Below are 17,736 nucleotides of genomic sequence, written 5' to 3'. Positions count from 1 at the left end.
GCCAGTGTCATAGGCCAGGGGGGATCCATCCACAGCAACCCTGATCCATAAAAAGAGGTCAGGAGTACCAGCCCATGTACACCAGTAAAGGGGTACACTAGCAGCGACAGTTACCCAGAAGAAACCCGGTACTGGATGCCGGTAAGTAGTTCAGTGGTGGCAGCATTTGTAAGCCCCTTCTACTGCAGTGAAAGGGTGCAATTGGGATATCAAAAGGGAATGGTTGCAAATTAAGCCCAGCCGGTTCCCAGCAACAACAGACAGGGTGGCATAGGCGGTCCATCCTGTCACAGTCCCATTGGCCGGTTCCCCCAGGCTGGTTGCTTGTGATTGGCTGAGAAGTCACAGATGGCTGTTGTCCGTGCAGCTGGGGACCGGCTGGGCTTACCTTGCCACTGTCGCTTTTCTTTATCACAATTACGCCCCTATTAACAGAGTAGGAGGGTCTCTGCTGCCACCACTAGGCTCCTTCACTGGCACCTAGAACCATGTTCTTCTAGGTAACTCTCGCTGCTAGTGTACCTCCTTGCTGGGCATCTGGGCTGGTACCCCTGACCTCTTGCCTTCAGATCAGGGTTGCTGTGGATGGTTCTCCCTGCCCTATTACACTGGCCAGAGCTGCAAGGTAGCAGGCAGAGCGTTGGTACTAGGAGCTGGGTCCCTACCTGAGAGCAGCCGGATAACGGATTAGATTGGTCTAATCTGTAGGTCACAGCAGGTAAGTAGTCATCAAAGCAGGATCTTGAATCAGTGATGTTTTATTAGCTCAAGTAGTCCTAATAAGGACAGTTACATGCTAATTTGAGGTACTAGCGATCTTCCAGAAGTTACAGATGAAATAATATGTTAGATGGTAAAACAGGGCTCTTTCTGACATACATGTTGGCAGGGGGTAACCCAGCCCCCATGATGCTATTCGGCACCATAGAGTCTAAGATTTTACATTGAATGTTTACCATCAGGATGTAATATATTCTCTGATCTTGCATTTAACGCAATTTAATTTGCACAATTCACACCAATCTGTGATTTCCTAAATTACTTGCTGGTTGCATTGTTCAGACAGGTTCTATGATACAGGACGAAAAGCCACACAGGAAAAAAAGATAACGGCCCCCCTGTTGTGTATTTAGGCTAAGCAAGTGTTGGTCACTTACATGAAAAGAATTAATTAGCATGGGATCCTTTCCTCAGACAGTTGCAGAAACATATTTCCTCCAAAATCTCATAATAAATCAATACATGGCCAATATGAAACTAAATGCATTTACACGCCCAGCGCTAAACCTCTACGGCGCTACACGACGGTTACTAACTGGCGCCACAGGGCCCATACATTAATTATATACATTTAAATTAATAAACATTCCCTTTAATACATTTTTACATCCCCTAGCTCTGGGGTCTAACCCCTCTGGCGCCAGGTATTAACCCTATCGGATTACAAATACAGAAATATTTTTCATTAGGTTACCAGAAGATTTTATTTTATATTAAAGTGGTGAATTCTCTGAGTGCTTTAATCAACTAAACTTTCTTTTAAAATTTGTGGGTTTACTTTCGCTATTGTGGAACTACATGTCCCAGCATGCACTGGCAACTATTGACTGTAAGGAATGCAACTTCAACAAACAGATAAAAGTTTCTGCTATAACCAAACTATGGGCCACACCTTCACATATATTGCCCTTAATGCCAGAGCTCTGTGTTTATTACAGGGACTTCTGAGTTTGATCGTTTCCACTATGGCAGCTCCCATGATGCCTAAAGGCTAAACCTTAATACTACATGTGCAACAAATCTCAGGAGCTCTAGTGCTCAGTGCCGACCGCTACTAATTATTCTCCACCATACAATTTACTGGGAAGAAGAAAGGTTGTCGTCCACTGCCCTCTAGTGGAGTCCTAGGTCATTGCGCTGCAGATAACATCACATTTACAAAGTCGTGTTCCCCACCATGCACCTCTATAGGAAGTGCCCCCTCTGGTGGAGTCTAAGGTCACTGCACTTCTTATAACACCACTCCTGTTCTCCACCATGCATATCTATAGGAAGTGCCCCCTCTGGTGGAGTCTAAGGTCACTGCACTACTCATAACAGAACTCCTATTCTCCACCATGCATATCTATAGGAAGTGCCCCCTCTGGTGGAGTCTAAGGTCACTGCACTGCTTATAACAGTACTCCTGTTCTCTACCATGCATAGCTATAGGAAGTGCCCCCTCTGGTGGAGTATAAGGTCACTGCACTACTCATAACAGAACTATTCTTCACCATGCATATATATAGGAAGTGCCCCCTCTGGTGGAGTCCTAGGTCACTACACTGCTTATAACTCATCACATTTATAATGTTATATCAATGTGAATAAGACCTTACAGAAAAGTGGACCAGGTCGATTTTCAGCTTTCTTTTTCGTTAGGATTTTTCTGAAACTTTCAAAATGCATCAAAACGATAACACTGCGACTTACTGACCAAATGCTAGAATTGTTTCCAATAAGACTTAGATTATAATTTATTTAGATCTAACTGATCTAATTATATTTTCAAATTAGCAATGTACTAATTTAATAGATGAGCATTAATCTCATGACACGTTTAATTGAGAACATACCTGACTGACTATTTACCTGAACACAGATCAAGTTACTATGTATATATTGAATTGTGCATTAATCTGATAAGACTCAGTCTCATTGAACAGACATTTATTAGTATGGCTGTGTAACCTTTCTATGTAAACATAATGAGCCTGCAAGGAACAGGTAATGTCATGTCCAAGATCTACCCATTCCCTGCTATCTACTCACTACATTTATGAAGCTTTTCCTAAATAGTGCTACATGTCTTATTTATAAAGCATCGGTGAGATTATTTACTTATTGATATGCTTTTCACTGCCCTTGGATACGACAGATCAGCCATACTCTGTGCAGTGGATAACATTGTATCCGCAGAGCACTTCTGTGTCGTATCCAGCCACTCCTACTAATCAGAAGACAAACATGAATTAATGATTGTTATTATCTTTTACTTATAAAGTACAACGTAATACTTAGTACCCAGCTCTGTACACCGAGGATATCATGATACAAATAAATCACATACAATGACATGAAACAGACGGTAACGATGGCTCTGCCCAAATGAGCTTACAATCTAAGATCTGGTAAATAAGGCAGCAGAATAACATTAGTAGCTGGTGGGGGAAGTCTGTGGCTACTGTAATAATATATACATGGAAAATATATAATATATATTGGGTTTCCTGCAGTACTTTTTGTGGGGTATTGAGTGTATTTCAGTGTTAATGAAAGAGATATAACATAAAAAAAAATGACAACTCCATATAATTAGGTGTTTATGTTGTTTTTATTGGAAACAAATCTTGAGAAGTAAATAAGAGACATAATTTCTCGTCACCCTGGGACTACAATCACCAACCCCACGAGGAGGGCACTGAACGTCTAATAGGCTCCCACAAGCATCACTGTCGTTCCCCTGAGACATCGTATACATATAGTAATAATGTAGGGGGAATCTGCTGCAAGTGGAAGGACTAAGCTGAGGGAACGGAGCTGCTCATTGACTCACTGTTCAGATACAGAGGCGGGTGAGCAGGAATGACATGGTCCTAGTGGGCAGGTGACAGGGTGGCATAGGAGAGGGTGCCAGGGAAGGGTGGCAGAATGGCTGACGGGAGAGGGAGGGAGGCCGATGAACCACTTACGTTGAAGACTTGCAGAGATGCGGCTTTGCTCTGTGACTTTTGAAGAGCCATGGGCACCACGGTGACTCAGTGGTTAGCACTTCTGTCTCACAGCACTGTGGTCATGAGTTCAATTCCTGACCATGGCCTTATCTGCGCAGAGTTTCTGTGTTCTCCCCGTGTTTGTGTGGGTTTCCTCCGGGTGCTCCGGTTTCCTCCCACACTCCAAAAACATACTAGTAGGTTAATTGGCTGCTATTAAAATTGACCCTAGTCTCTCTCTGTGTGTCTGTGTGTGTCTGTGTGTGTTAGAGAATTTAGACTAAGCTCCAATGGGGCAGGGACTGATGTGAGTGAGTTCTCTGTACAGCGCTGCGGAATCAGTGGCGCTATATAAATAAATGGTGATGGTGATGAAGAGAGACTGTGAGCGGTGAATTGACTCAGGAACCTCACTGCGCCCTATAGTTATGGCCCAGCTGGCACGGGCGACTACCTGCGCTGCTCCGCCGCTCGCACAGGTTCATTCAACACTAAGGGCTAGTTTTACTAAAGCTTCTAAAAAGTGGAGGTGTTTCCCAGAGCAACCAATCAGATTCTAGCTACCATTTATCTAGTACATTCCAAAAAACGATAGCTACAATCTGATTGGTTGCTATGAGCAACACCTCCACTTTTCTTTTTAGAAACTTTATTAAATCTACTAATTCTACTAAAGCCGTTTTGATGACACTACCAGGTTTCAGCGGTTTTTTTTTCCGGCAGTTTTAAAAAGTGTTTCCCCATCATAAATAATTATTGCCCCCGTTACCAATAAAATATTATTTCACCCTTAATATATATATTCATATTGCCCCCATAATATAATAATACAATAATATTGCCCCCTTCAAAGTTATAAAAACAAATTGCCCCATAAGTTAATTATAAACTAATTTTGTGCCCATAATCAATAAATATTGATTATCACAATAATTCATATGTCACTGGTGCCTCCTCTTATGTTATGAATGGCAATAGAGCTCAAACAGAATGTCCGAGCTAACAAGCCTATCAGAAGCAGGTATTAAAAAGGCTTTTTCTTTTTTCGGTTTTGACATTCAAGCCTCAAAGCGCCCTGTAGTAAATATGGTGGTTTGGAGCACAAAACCGCCAGAAATTTGTGGGGATGTGCGGTGGTTTCAAACTACTGCCAATCATGTTTTTTTTTATTAAATCTACCCCTTAGTCTCAGATGAATCAGATTTCTGGCTTTCTTGGTATTTAAAACTAGAAAACAAAATCCCTAATTATATGTTTACAGCTTCCGAATTGAGAACTAATGGTACCAGGGCTAAGAAAAAGGGAGAGAGATGTATTAACGTAAAGACAAAGGTGATAAATGGAGAATTAACAGCTCAGAGGACCCATTTAACATAGCAAAAAGTTTTATATTAAATCTACCTTTATACAATGGCTTTAGAGGTTGCACCTAGAGGTTGGGTTGACTTCACCTTCATATGTGGCCACAAAGAAACCTGCTCTGTAAATACCTGCAAATATTTAGAGACATAAATAAAATATTTGAAAATGAAAAATAAAAAATGACTCTCAGTTGCACTGTTTGCACACACGTACTGCCAAAGACAACCAGCTTTAGATAAAACCAATGCACTGTCCTGCAATATACTTGCAGTAACTTGAGTTTCCACCAGGAGTTGCTACAATATTTCTGATTTACTACATGTCCCATGTGTTGAGCAGGATTTTTCATTTTGTTTTATAGAACATGAGGTTTTATATTCTGCGGTACACACCATTCTCAGCCACGGTTTCTCTGTTCAAATGAGCCTAACAAGCTAATGCCTGGTGCCTGGGACACAAGCTTCGAATTGTCACTATAATTTCACCAGGCAATAGAGTTTATAGACTAAGTAATAGCATGCAATGCCAACCAATTTAAATATCATGTTTTAAAAGGGGGCAGTGTCCCTTGTGTTCTAGAAAGTGTTCTTTATCGTCTTTGATGGTGTTGTTGTTATTCAGTTGTGTCATTGTATTTTAGTAGTTTCAACTATATTTATTGCTGTTTTAATAACTTTAGGATTGTTCAATGCTTCTCCTAGTTTGTCTGTTTGCTAGATAGTGGTCCAAACATTTTATAGGTGACAGGTGTCATCTTGTATCAGTTTGTCCCCTCAACATTTATTTCAGAGCATTATTTTCGTTTACAATTTTACGGTGAGGTTTTCTATGTCCTATAATTTATTTTTATGCAAATCCTTATGAATTTTTTTTTGTATCTTAGTGATACATTTTGTTTGGTGTTTATGACTTTCTTTATTTTTGATTGAATCAATTTCAGTGTTTTCCTTTTGGTTGTACTTCTTTTTATGGTATTTTTTATTGATGCTTTATATTATGTTATGGCAATGCCAAATGAGATAGAACCACTTTCTATAGCAGCAATCTTTACAAGGAATGCAATATCTTTCAGAGTACTCAGTTGCCCTCAGGTCTTAACTCATGGTAGTAATGGCTTATTAAATCTAGATATTGGTAAGTTTGGTGGACAGGACACAGTAGGAGGCAGATGGTGACTTTCTGAATCCGAGAAACAAGCTGAGATCAGAAAAGATTGCAACAGCAAAGTCCAGTAATCAGGCCAAGGTCAGGGCAGGCAACAGGTCACAAGCCCAGTAATCAGGCCAAGGTCAGGGCAGGCAACAGGTCAAAACAAGCCCAGTAATCAGGCCACGGTCAGCGCAGACAACAGTTAATAACAAGTCCAGTAATCAGGCCACAGTCAGCACAGACAACAGTTAATAACAAGTCCAGTAATCAGGCCACAGTCAGCACAGACAACAGTTAATAACAAGCCCAGTAATCAGGCCAAGGTCAGGGCAGGCAACAGGTCAAAACAAGCCCAGTAATCAGGCCACGGTCAGCGCAGACAACAGTTAATAACAAGTCCAGTAATCAGGCCACAGTCAGCACAGACAACAGTTAATAACAAGTCCAGTAATCAGGCCACGGTCAGCACAGACAACAGTTAATAACAAGTCCAGTAATCAGGCCACGGTCAGCGCAGACAACAGTTAATAACAAGTCCAGTAATCAGGCCACAGTCAGCACAGACAACAGTTAATAACAAGTCCAGTAATCAGGCCACGGTCAGCACAGACAACAGTTAATAACAAGTCCAGTAATCAGGCCACGGTCAGCACAGACAACAGTTAATAACAAGTCCAGTAATCAGGCCATGTTCAGGGCAGGCAACAGTTAATAAGAAGTATTGACAGAAAATATTAGAAAATATTTGCATTAATGAAAACACACAGCTATGGAAGCTTCTGCTGCCTGGCAACCGGCTTGACGCCGGCCAGAAACAGGGAGAACGCTAGTTGCTGGCGCTCATCTACCAGCTGAGAGCTAAGTTGCACCTGCCTCCGCAGATTGCCCCCACCAGGCAAACGGCTGGACGGCAATTGCACCTGCCACTACTTCTACTGGGTGGGTCAGTGTGGGGCATTATTCATATTTTTATATATTCACCTGCTCGGTTCAACCCACAGAGCCCTTGAGGCCGGGCTGTTCCTGGAATCTTCTAACGCAGTGTGGGGTTGGGGTTATATAGACAGACAGTGTCCTTTTAGGTGGGACATTCCCATTCCCCAAGGAGTGGTTGGCGTCGGGGCAGACAAATGGCCCACAGCCCAATGCATACCAACCACCCATCCAACTTTGGTGCTAGGTGGGGGACAGAACATATTACCTAGGGCAATGCCACTGGGGATGTTTAGGTTTCGGCTTCCTGTAGCTCCCCGGCTGTTGTCGGACAACAGTGCCACAGGTTAGCTGAACCTACCAGAATGGAAAAAATAATAACGTAGCAAACATGGAATCCAGTGTATCTCGATTGATCATCCTAGTATCTCCCACTATTATATAAACCGACCTCTGGACTCTGGTTGGTTGAACCATTCAGATCACATATCTTCTCCCCAGATACAGAAGAAGTGGAGGGACAGATATTTGAATTATTCCCTCCACTCTGACTGGTTAAAGCTCTCTGATAGTAATCTAAGAAACTCTGAAGAAAGAAGAAATTCAAAAGATGTTTTAATTCGAGGGGTGAGCAATAAATTTGTATTTTGTGTGGTTAGTTGTGCATTGTCTTATGTTCCTTTTCTTACCCTAGCTGTCCATTTGGGGGTCCCTTTCTCATCCTAGCCGATGAGCTTCTGCACTTTTCAGTAGTAGAGTTGGTTGTAATTTGCCAGGGGTCGTCTTTCTCTTGTGTTTGGTGCCCCCCTAATAAAAACTGGGCGGCCTGTTGGCTTCTGTGATTGAGGCAACGTGGTCCAAAAAACCACGATAAGACAACCCAGATTGGATATCACTGGAGTTGTGGATTAATAGGCAGGTGGTCCATGAAATAGGGATTCAATAGAGGTGGATTAATTGCCACATCTTGGGGGGGGGGGGGGGGGTCTCCACTCCATAGTCACCATAGGTAGCAATGTGCCTAGAAAGGGCATCTACTTTTTCAGTTATGTGGGTAGACTGGAATTTATTTAGGTGTCCACCTCTTCTGAAACAGTGACCCCCAACTCCGATCAGTCACTTTGATTAGAGGACACCCCATATTCCAGGTCTCCACAAACTTAATTTCTTAAACTAAGCAAAATCTTCCTCAGGGTATGTGGCGTAATAGTTTTTGGGGACCCAGTTACCAGCCCCGCACCCCCTAGTACTGGCTTTGAGTCAAGGATAATCCGTCATACGGAGGTAATGTCGGGGGTTGTATTATTGTCAATGTTTGGGGTCTCCCAACCACAAGCATCAGAGCCCCTATGATTTTCAATGTTTTGATTGGTTTATCTTTAGTAGAGAAGGAACGTGACGGGGGTGGGGTGACGGGGGGGAGGGGTGCATTATTAACCAGCTTTCTAAGCCAAGGACTGATTGTTTATGTTGTGTGGTTTAAATTTGAAAAGTTGGCATTGAAGTAATGCTACTATATATTTTTTTTACACGTTTACTTTAAGAAAAGAGCAGGAACATAATAGACAATTTTTCTTTTTGAAGTCAGTTAGACTTTGGTCCAATACTAAAAAGAAACACAGGAAATTAATCTGTTAAGGTTACCCAACTTACGCATGATCATAATGAAATTTTAAAATAAGTATTGCTGGATAAATGAATACAATTATATCTTGTTTACATTTCCCTGCTATTTGAGCACTAAGGGGTCATCTTGTTACCAGCGAGATAGATGGCATTCAGTACCAGGGCTGCAAGGTCTCTGTGACCATCTCCGTAGAAGATTTTAGGTTACTAAAATAGCCCCGACACGAAACTGACATTTCAGCAATAGGCCTGAATCTATATTTAGCAGGGCTGTCCCTTACCCTTCTTTGTATTAATAAAACCTGTGTCTGGGTGAGAACGAGGCATCAGTGTAGGACCATATCTACGGCTTGTGTTTCCCCTCCCGTTGCATCTCTGTCGTCAGTGAAGCTGCTTCTGTCACTAGGGCTAAGGAACTGAAGTGAGGGGCGCACACTCCCTACACGGGCGATAGTTCTGCTACGACCTGCACCCAGTATCATCTGAGAGCATGCGCAGGGAAGCCGAAATTTAGTTATCGGGCCCAGGAATGTAGCGTTACACCCGTCTGTGGCGACATTGTACACATTTTACTGGTTTATTAGTGAGACTTGTTTCATTGGTTATTGCTGATGTCATAGGGGATGTTATGTGATGTAATAATGATTGAACCACTCTGAGATGTCATCAGTGACATTTCTAATGATGTCATTAGTCATGTGATTTTATGAATGATGTTATCGAACACTCATTAATGGTGGTGCTTGCAATCCTAACACCCAGATTTTGTGTTTTTTCGTATCAACTGATATGTATATAATTAGGGCGCACAAAGAATATTATAGTACAATAGAGCACGGTATTTCACCGACTCACACAACTGGTGTCACCAAGTTACAAACTGCCCTGAAGTCTCTTCAGCTTACCCGGACGTCATCCCCGTATCATACGAGAGTGAAGCTTTGACTTTGCAAGAAGCCCCTATTTCGGGTCTTTCGACCAATAAGCCAATGTCTAGTCATTTGTTCCCGGCCAAAGGACCATGTACAGGTAGTACAGTAATGAGGTGGGGATAGGGATGAGAGAGATACAGACCAGGGGCCACAAAAGATGGAAGTGAAGATCCCAGGAACAAGACCGGACCCCCGGAGACCACTAAGAAGTGTGTAAATACTAAAAGGACACCACAGGGGTGCAACTATGTGACTTCTTACATGTGTCGCAGACAGCAGCTAGTTTTGTGTTTTGCTTATTGCTGTCCAGTATTTTTAAACTCTATGATGATTAAATGTTGCTGTAAAATTTATTAATATAACTATTTAAATGATACTGTGCAGTTGCTCTGCCACAGCTCCCCTAGAATCTACAGGACACTGATGATTCGCAATACAAGCCCCTGACATCTGTATGTGTTCCAGCCAATAAGACTCATTTCACTAAATACAAACCATGCTGCAAATGGGCCTTAGCTCGGCATGCAAGGCCCGGGAAGTGGTACTGTGTACTGGTCATCTCAGTGCTTCTCCCTCTACAAACTGGGGAGGTTTGACCACTAATTATCACAGTAAACGTTAAGGTAGGGAAATGATTTAAGTCACCAAATCGGACCGGTTCTGGGTGGGAAGGGGGGTTTGCCAGTAAAGGCAATGGTCAGATCCCCCTCACACCATCGTAAATGTTTGCTGTTATTAGTGACAGGACAGGTCCCCCTCTCATTTAAAGTAAAAAAAATGCTTTAAAGAATGAAGTTCCACTTTGCTATGTTCTGTTTGGGGTAAGGAGGATCGTATAAAGTCCTTTTTAGACATGTCCAGCCCCCCATACCATCCGGCCAATGTCCGGCTGGGGATTCTAGAACCATTGATGTCCGTAGATGATGCCTCAATGGTGGCCATGGGTCAGTGGAGGGGACATGGGCATAAGGCTGGGTATGACCCTCAATTCCAAATTGTCCCGATTTACATTGGATTGATGTTCAGGTTTATTAGAAAATTTACACCCAAATGTTGTAAAATGCAATTATGTGTCTGGCTTTTATATCGGATGAGCTGATGACACTCTGAAATCTAACATTATTAAACAAAACCAGAGATGCACCTGTTGTTGGAAAAGGTTTTATTAACCAACCCATACACACAATTTATGCAGATTCATCATTTATTAAGAAGGAATGCAAAAACAATAAGCTTGATATAACCCACCCCCCAATATTTTAAAAAGTGTCCCACATACCCTAAAGCGTTATGATGAAGGCAGTTATATGATTATTATCAGTAAATCTATGTAAAGTTAAGCATTACTTGTGATTGTAGGAAAGTACTCATTGAGGTTAAGCTGTCAGAGGGGAATTAAAGGGCTTGGTTTTCATTCGCAAAATGTTAGTTTTCTCTCTCAACGCGATCACGCATATTCAGAGGGTAAAATTTAATAAAAAGCATTAAATGTATGCGATACGTATTTGACACAATGCGCAAGATTGGTATCAATACAGGCCCACCATATAGCTCATTGATGCCATATATCAGAGTATATCACGTCTTCAATCATCAGTGCACGCGCGGAAGCCTAGTGATCCGGAAATGTATAAACACTAAATTCTGAATAATGCCTAGATACATTTTGTGGCTTCTATCCTTTGGATGGTGTCACTTCCCCTTAATTCGTGTAAGTTGTGACCTTGCTGTGCAGAGCACTACATGAAACTCTTGTTTTCAAGGACCACTAAAACTAACATACAATTGTCTTGTAGAAACAAAAAACAAAAAAAAAACTCCACTAATAACATTCACAAATATATATGTAAATGTTTCCACACCTTGACAGAACACTATTGCCATTGGCCATACACCGGAGTCAGCGTCATTCTGCTCTTGCTATGGGAGGCGGCTTGCTGTGTCTTTTAATAGGACATTAAAGGAAAGGTTTTACATACAATACACACGCGTGTGTGTGATCTGTAGCTTTTTTTTTTTTTTACTTGTATGTTAATCGTAGTGGTGCTTTAAGACGAGCAGGCAGATTGGCGCACGTTGACCTGAATCTTGAACACACGTATTACTTATAACAATAATATCAATCAGCCGTGGCAGCCTCACAAGACCACATTACAGATATAAAGTATAAATGTCACACTCAAGATAGCACTCTGGTTACAATTAATGAGGGATAGAGGAGAGACAGATAAATTCAGGGAAGTAACCCATTAATTGATGTGTAATCCTTCGGTAGGAATTGTATAGAAATGGATTGTAGTCATTGACAGGGGTAACAATTTGTGATTACGGTCTGGTGAGTGGTCCGATGTGACTCGCAATCCCCTGTGATTGGCTAAAAGATGAAGAGAATAAAATTGTAAGATTTCCACCCTTCCTTCTTCATGTTATATCTGACTAGTGACATTATCAACTATTTATATGTGACACCCTGATAAAGAACACTGTCGCCCCCTGGTGGACCATCCTGCATTAAATATATCATCACACTACGTGAATTAATTATACTCTCTACCTATCAATAAGTAACGATAGACTGAGGCTACACTGGATAACAGCACCTTATGTCCCACGTTTAATGATAAATCCTTGTTTCATTCATAAATAGGACGACTCTCCGGGAATAGAATTCCTGAGCCAGGATTTTGGATTGAATGAAAGACATGTTATTAGGAAGATGGACCAATTAGGGCGGACTGCTCAGCTGGTAGGTGGTGGGAACATCACTTGAACAAAGAATGTATAGATCTGGTGGCTGTTTCAATTGCAAAAATTGACAAGACAAATAGTAATTGCCTTTAGCTGAACTGCGCTATTCAACTGCAAATATGAGGAATTTCTATCTTTGGTATGGGAGACACTTCCCCTGCCCACCACTAGGTGGCATCCTGGCCATATCAATATGAAATCCTCTATCTTGCCATTGGTGTCACTTCCCCCTAATACAGTACTAGGTGACCCCTATTCTCTGCACCAATAAGGGTCACCAATGCTTTGTGGAGCACCGAGGAGACAAATGCAACACTTACCGCCCGAGCTTCTTACATCGCAACATCTGAAAGAGCAAAGACATAAAAATAAGATAAACTTAGTGATCATCATCATCACCATTTATTTATATAGCGCCACTGATTCCGCAGTGATCTGCTCTAGTTATGCCTATGAGGGCACCACTATCTTCTCCAGCCTTTTCTACAACCCCCTACCACCCCATTCATCCAGCTATGCAAGAAGTATAACTCTTTTTTACTTTTGATTCATTAAATAACATGCACAACAGACACCCCCCTCAAACTGAGACGGGGGACAATATCTAGGGAGCTCCAGGGCTCTCAAAAAAAACGGCACCTCCAGTTCTGCCCCCTGGGGTTGGGTGGATTGAAGGTTAAACAACAGCAAAAAACCCCATAAACAAACAGATAACCCTAGCTTTAATCTGCCCGGCTATTTCTGGTATGTCCCCGGGGTAACATACCAAGCTGGTAAATCTTTGATGCCTGATCATCGTGCATGACCGCACAGTCATACTTTTCACCATCAAGAGGAGTGAAGGGGACATGCACAGTCTTGTGGTAGCTCCAGTCCTGTTGGAAGGAGAGGTCACTTTCTTGGATGTCCTTAAATTTTTCTCCGTTTCTCCTCAAAATCATGCTAATACGTGGTGGATGGAAGGAGTTGGCGTAGCAGATCAGCTGATTTGGTTCTCCATCCTTCACTGGCTTGCGAGTGTAGACATACACGGTTGGTGGTCCTGGGGAAGAAAACAAGTTGGATATATGGAAGTCATTAGATACAGACGGGGTCTGGCATCACAATTTCTCAGGTGCCTCATATCTCTACTATATAACTCTCAGTCTGTGGCTTCCTGCTGCCTCCATCCTACTCACATCATGTCACTGCCCCTGTCACATATAGCCCTGTCCTCACTGACACATCACTAATATCCTGATATACTCTGTGCTGCTGGGGACCCTGCTCCTTCCACTATATAACTCTCAGTCTGTGGCTTCCTGCTGCCTCCATCCTACTCACATCATGTCACTGCCCCTGTCACATATAGCCCTGTCCTCACTGACACATCACTAATATCCTGATATACTCTGTGCTGCTGGGGGACCCTGCTCATTCCACTATATAACTCTCAGTCTGTGGCTTCCTGCTGCCTCCATTCCCCTCCTCATATCATGTCACTGCCACTGTCACATGCAGCCCTGGCCTCACTAACACATCACTCATCTCCTGATATACTCTGTGCTGCTGGGGGACCCTGCTCATTCCACTATATAACTCTCAGTCTGTGGCTACCTGCTGCCTCCATTCACCTCCTCACATCATGTCACTGCTGCTGTCACATGCAGCCCTGTCCTCACTAACACATCACTGATCTCCTGATATACTCTGTGCTGCTGGGGACCCTGCTCCTTCCACTATATAACTCTCAGTCTGTGGCTTCCTGCCGCCTCCATTCCCCTCCTCACATCATGTCACTGCCCCTGTCACATGCAGCCCTGTTCTCAGTAACACATCACTCATCTCCTGATATACTCTGTGCTGCTGGGGGACCCTGCTCCTTCCACTATATAACTCTCAGTCTGTGGCTTCCTGCTGCCTCCATTCCCCTATTTACATCTTTGCTTACTTCGCTGATCTGATTGGCTAAAGGTCATTACCAGTTCAAATTAAAGACACACAGAAAACAGGAGACAGAGACTGATGGCACAAATGTGCTCTGCCCTTGTGTTGGTGTTTGATAAATGCTGTAAACAACACCTGTCACAATGAATATTGTTCTATTTCCCTATTAGGGTATTACATGGTGATGTAGCCGTCTATATCCAGATGTAACTTTCTCCAAGTGTCACTAGCGCCATGTGAACAGATCGGGAATTCCCCCAAGCCACCATTTAGCAGTCAATCATGGACACTGCACTCGGATATCTTATAGAAACAGTCTACGGGGAAGGGGGGGGGGTAATTCTAGAGAGACGTAAACGATGTACAGAAGGGCGTGCCGAGGGAGAGCGCCTTCGACCAATTCAAGTCCAAGGCATCACTCGGGTGCGTGACTTTTAGCCGTATCACTTGCCCCAGCCACAGGACGGGTGTGAGCGCCGACTGACAGAGATGACGACACGCGTGGGTGCCACTAGAGAGCACAGATACTGCGAGAGAAACTAGAGAGGACATCATGAATTATGTATTTCATGTAAAAAAATGTAATATTTTTATTTATGATAATAAGAGTGGTTCAGAGCACACGACTTACACCCGGATTCAAATGGAAACGTTTTCCGAGTTCCGCTTGTACTTGAAACCAGGTGAATGTGCAAATTTTGTCCGATTTTTTTAAACCCAGGTTGCGCTCACATTGCGTTTGAATCTAACGCGGCCCGTGCTTACAGCTGCCAGTATATACAGTGATCACTGGGATAGCAGAGATGTAGGTGTCATAAAACGTCCTTGTGGAAAGTCCCTACAGCAACAAACTGTGCAAACTCATCCTGCGTGTGATCTGTATGTGTACATTATAAACCTACTTCCTACAGTACTATGATTAACATGAAACAGGTCCCATTACACACATTGGACCCCAATACATCTGAGCTGGTGCCAAATTCAAGTCCTTTTGAGGAATGGAAATTGCCCCCATAAAAAAGTGCCCTAGTCACTCCTCTATCTTATTACAATAATATCCACAAACTGAAACCTTGTTTCTGCCCTAGGATACCGTCACCGCGTCTATACTGCTCCACCGCAAACGTGGCTGCCTTGCTCCAATTACATATGCACCAGGACAGAAATGTAGATACACTGTGGCAAAGAGTAACACACGGTGGGCACAATCCGCACTTCATAAGTGCCCTCCAAATTGTAAGCTCTTGGTACGCTGCACGTCAGAGCAATATATACACAGCAGAGGTCCTTAGGGGCCCCGTATCATTTCGTATAGGTCTCCAACAACATTCCTGCAGATCCAGTATGTACTACTGCATATAAATAAAAATAGACCACTGTAATGTCATTAAACGTCAATAAGTTAATAATTCACAGGTGAAGCCGCAGGTCCGAGGCCAAATCCTACAGCCCAGCAGGGTCCCTCGTACACAGCAACGAGGACAAGTAAATACAAGAACGGATGTGATTTGAAAACAAGATGTTAATGAGAGACAAAGGAGAGACGTTGGGGCGTGAGCTGCTAAAGTGAAAGTGAGACTAAGGGGAGACATATTACAGCAATATGTGGGGTGGGGGCGCTGGGGAAAGACCAGTCACACTTAGGAAGGGAAAAAGAAAGTAAATATAACAGAGGTGAGGGGGGCTGCGGGGATTGAACCTGACCATGGGAGTAAGTAAATAATGAGAGATAGGGGGAGAGAGACCAAAGAGACAGTGAGAGAGAGAGAAAGGGAGAGAGACCAAAGAGACAGTGAGAGAGAGAGAAAGGGAGAGAGACCAAAGAGACAGTGAGAGAGAGAGAAAGGGAGAGAGAGACAGAGAAAAAGGTACAAAGTAACAAAATATAAGACAAAAAGTTTGAACTTGACACTATAGAGAGCTATATGGGAAATTAAGCGCTGTAAGTGACATGAGGGTGCTATAAGACACATGGGCTATGAGAGACATGAGAAACATGGGCTATGAGAGACATGAGAATGCTATAAGATTCATTAGAGAGCTATATGAGACACTGAGCTATAAGGGACATGAAAGCTCTATACGGGACATGAGAACTCTATACGGGACATGAGAGTTCTATACGGGACATGGGAGCTCTATACGGGACATGAGAGCTCTATACGGGACATGAGAGCTCTATAAGGGACATGAGAGTACTATAAGCGACATGAGAGTTCTATAAGGGACATGAGAGGTCTATAAGGGACATGAGAGTTCTATAAGAGACATGAGAGTTCTTTAAGGTACATGAGAGTTCTATAAGAGACATGAGAGTTCTATAAGAGACATGAGGGTTCTATACAGACATGAGAGTTCTATAAGGGACATGAGAGTTCTATAAGGGACATGAGAGTTCTATAAGGGACATGAGAGTTCTATAAGAGACATGAGAGTTCTATAAGAGACATGAGAGTTCTATAAGGGACATTGGAGTTCTATACGAGACATGAGAGTTCTATAAGAGACATGAGAGTTCTATAAGGGACATGAGAGTTCTATAAATGACATGAGAGTGCTATATGGGACACTGATCTATAAGTGACATGAGAGTACTATAAGGGACATGAGTGTTCTATAAGAGACATGAGAGTACTAGAAAGGACATGAGAGTACTATAAGAGACATGAGAGAGCTATAAGAGACATGAGAGTACTATATGGGACACTGATCTATAAGTGACATGAGAGTACTATATGGGACACTGATCTATAAGTGACATGAGAGTACTATATGGGACACTGATCTATAAGTGACATGAGAGTACTATATGGGACACTGATCTATAAGTGACATGAGAGTACTATTTGGGACACTGATCTATATGAAACACTGAATGAGTGAGAGGAGATGGGGGAGGCTCAGTACTCACTGATTTCAGCCAGTGCCAGGCTCACCACCAGGGCCAGGACCACAGCAGACAGAGTCCAGGACACCTTCATCTTCTCCCTGCAGCCGCTCTATGACTCCGCGCTGTCACCGCTCCTATATATCAGGCTTCCCCAACGACCAATCACAGAAGGAGAACGGCTGCGCGTCACCTGTCACCGGGCAGGAGGGCATCTCCTAGGTTCTAGCTACGAGCAGTGCGCATGCGCAGCCCCTATACTCTGTGTTTTGTTACCATGATGTATCTAACACTAACTTATTGATATATTATATCCCCTCATCAGTCACCCTGATCATCTCAGAGATAGCACTATACACAGCATGTATTATTACCAGATTTATATACATCCAAATGCCAAATTAGATTGTAAGCTCTCAGC

General features: G+C 42.8%; 1 protein-coding gene across 1 annotated transcript; it reads right to left on the bottom strand.

Moving 5' to 3' along the window:
- Positions 1-10,901: 10,901 nt before the first annotated feature.
- On the bottom strand, positions 10,902-17,473 carry LOC142097231 (beta-2-microglobulin-like). Its single transcript, XM_075178898.1, has 4 exons — positions 17,340-17,473; positions 13,269-13,544; positions 12,823-12,848; positions 10,902-12,128 (listed from the first exon to the last, which is right to left on the bottom strand). Exons 1-3 carry the CDS (start codon positions 17,407-17,409, stop codon positions 12,835-12,837), a joined length of 360 nt encoding a protein of 119 aa, XP_075034999.1. The 5' UTR covers positions 17,410-17,473; the 3' UTR covers positions 10,902-12,128; positions 12,823-12,834.
- Positions 17,474-17,736: the final 263 nt, after the last annotated feature.

This window comes from Mixophyes fleayi, chromosome 7 (genome assembly GCF_038048845.1).
Source record: "Mixophyes fleayi isolate aMixFle1 chromosome 7, aMixFle1.hap1, whole genome shotgun sequence".
In the NCBI taxonomy this organism is placed as follows: domain Eukaryota; kingdom Metazoa; phylum Chordata; class Amphibia; order Anura; family Limnodynastidae; genus Mixophyes; species Mixophyes fleayi.
Note: the sequence above shows the minus strand (reverse complement) of the source record. Positions and strands in the feature narration are given on the sequence as shown.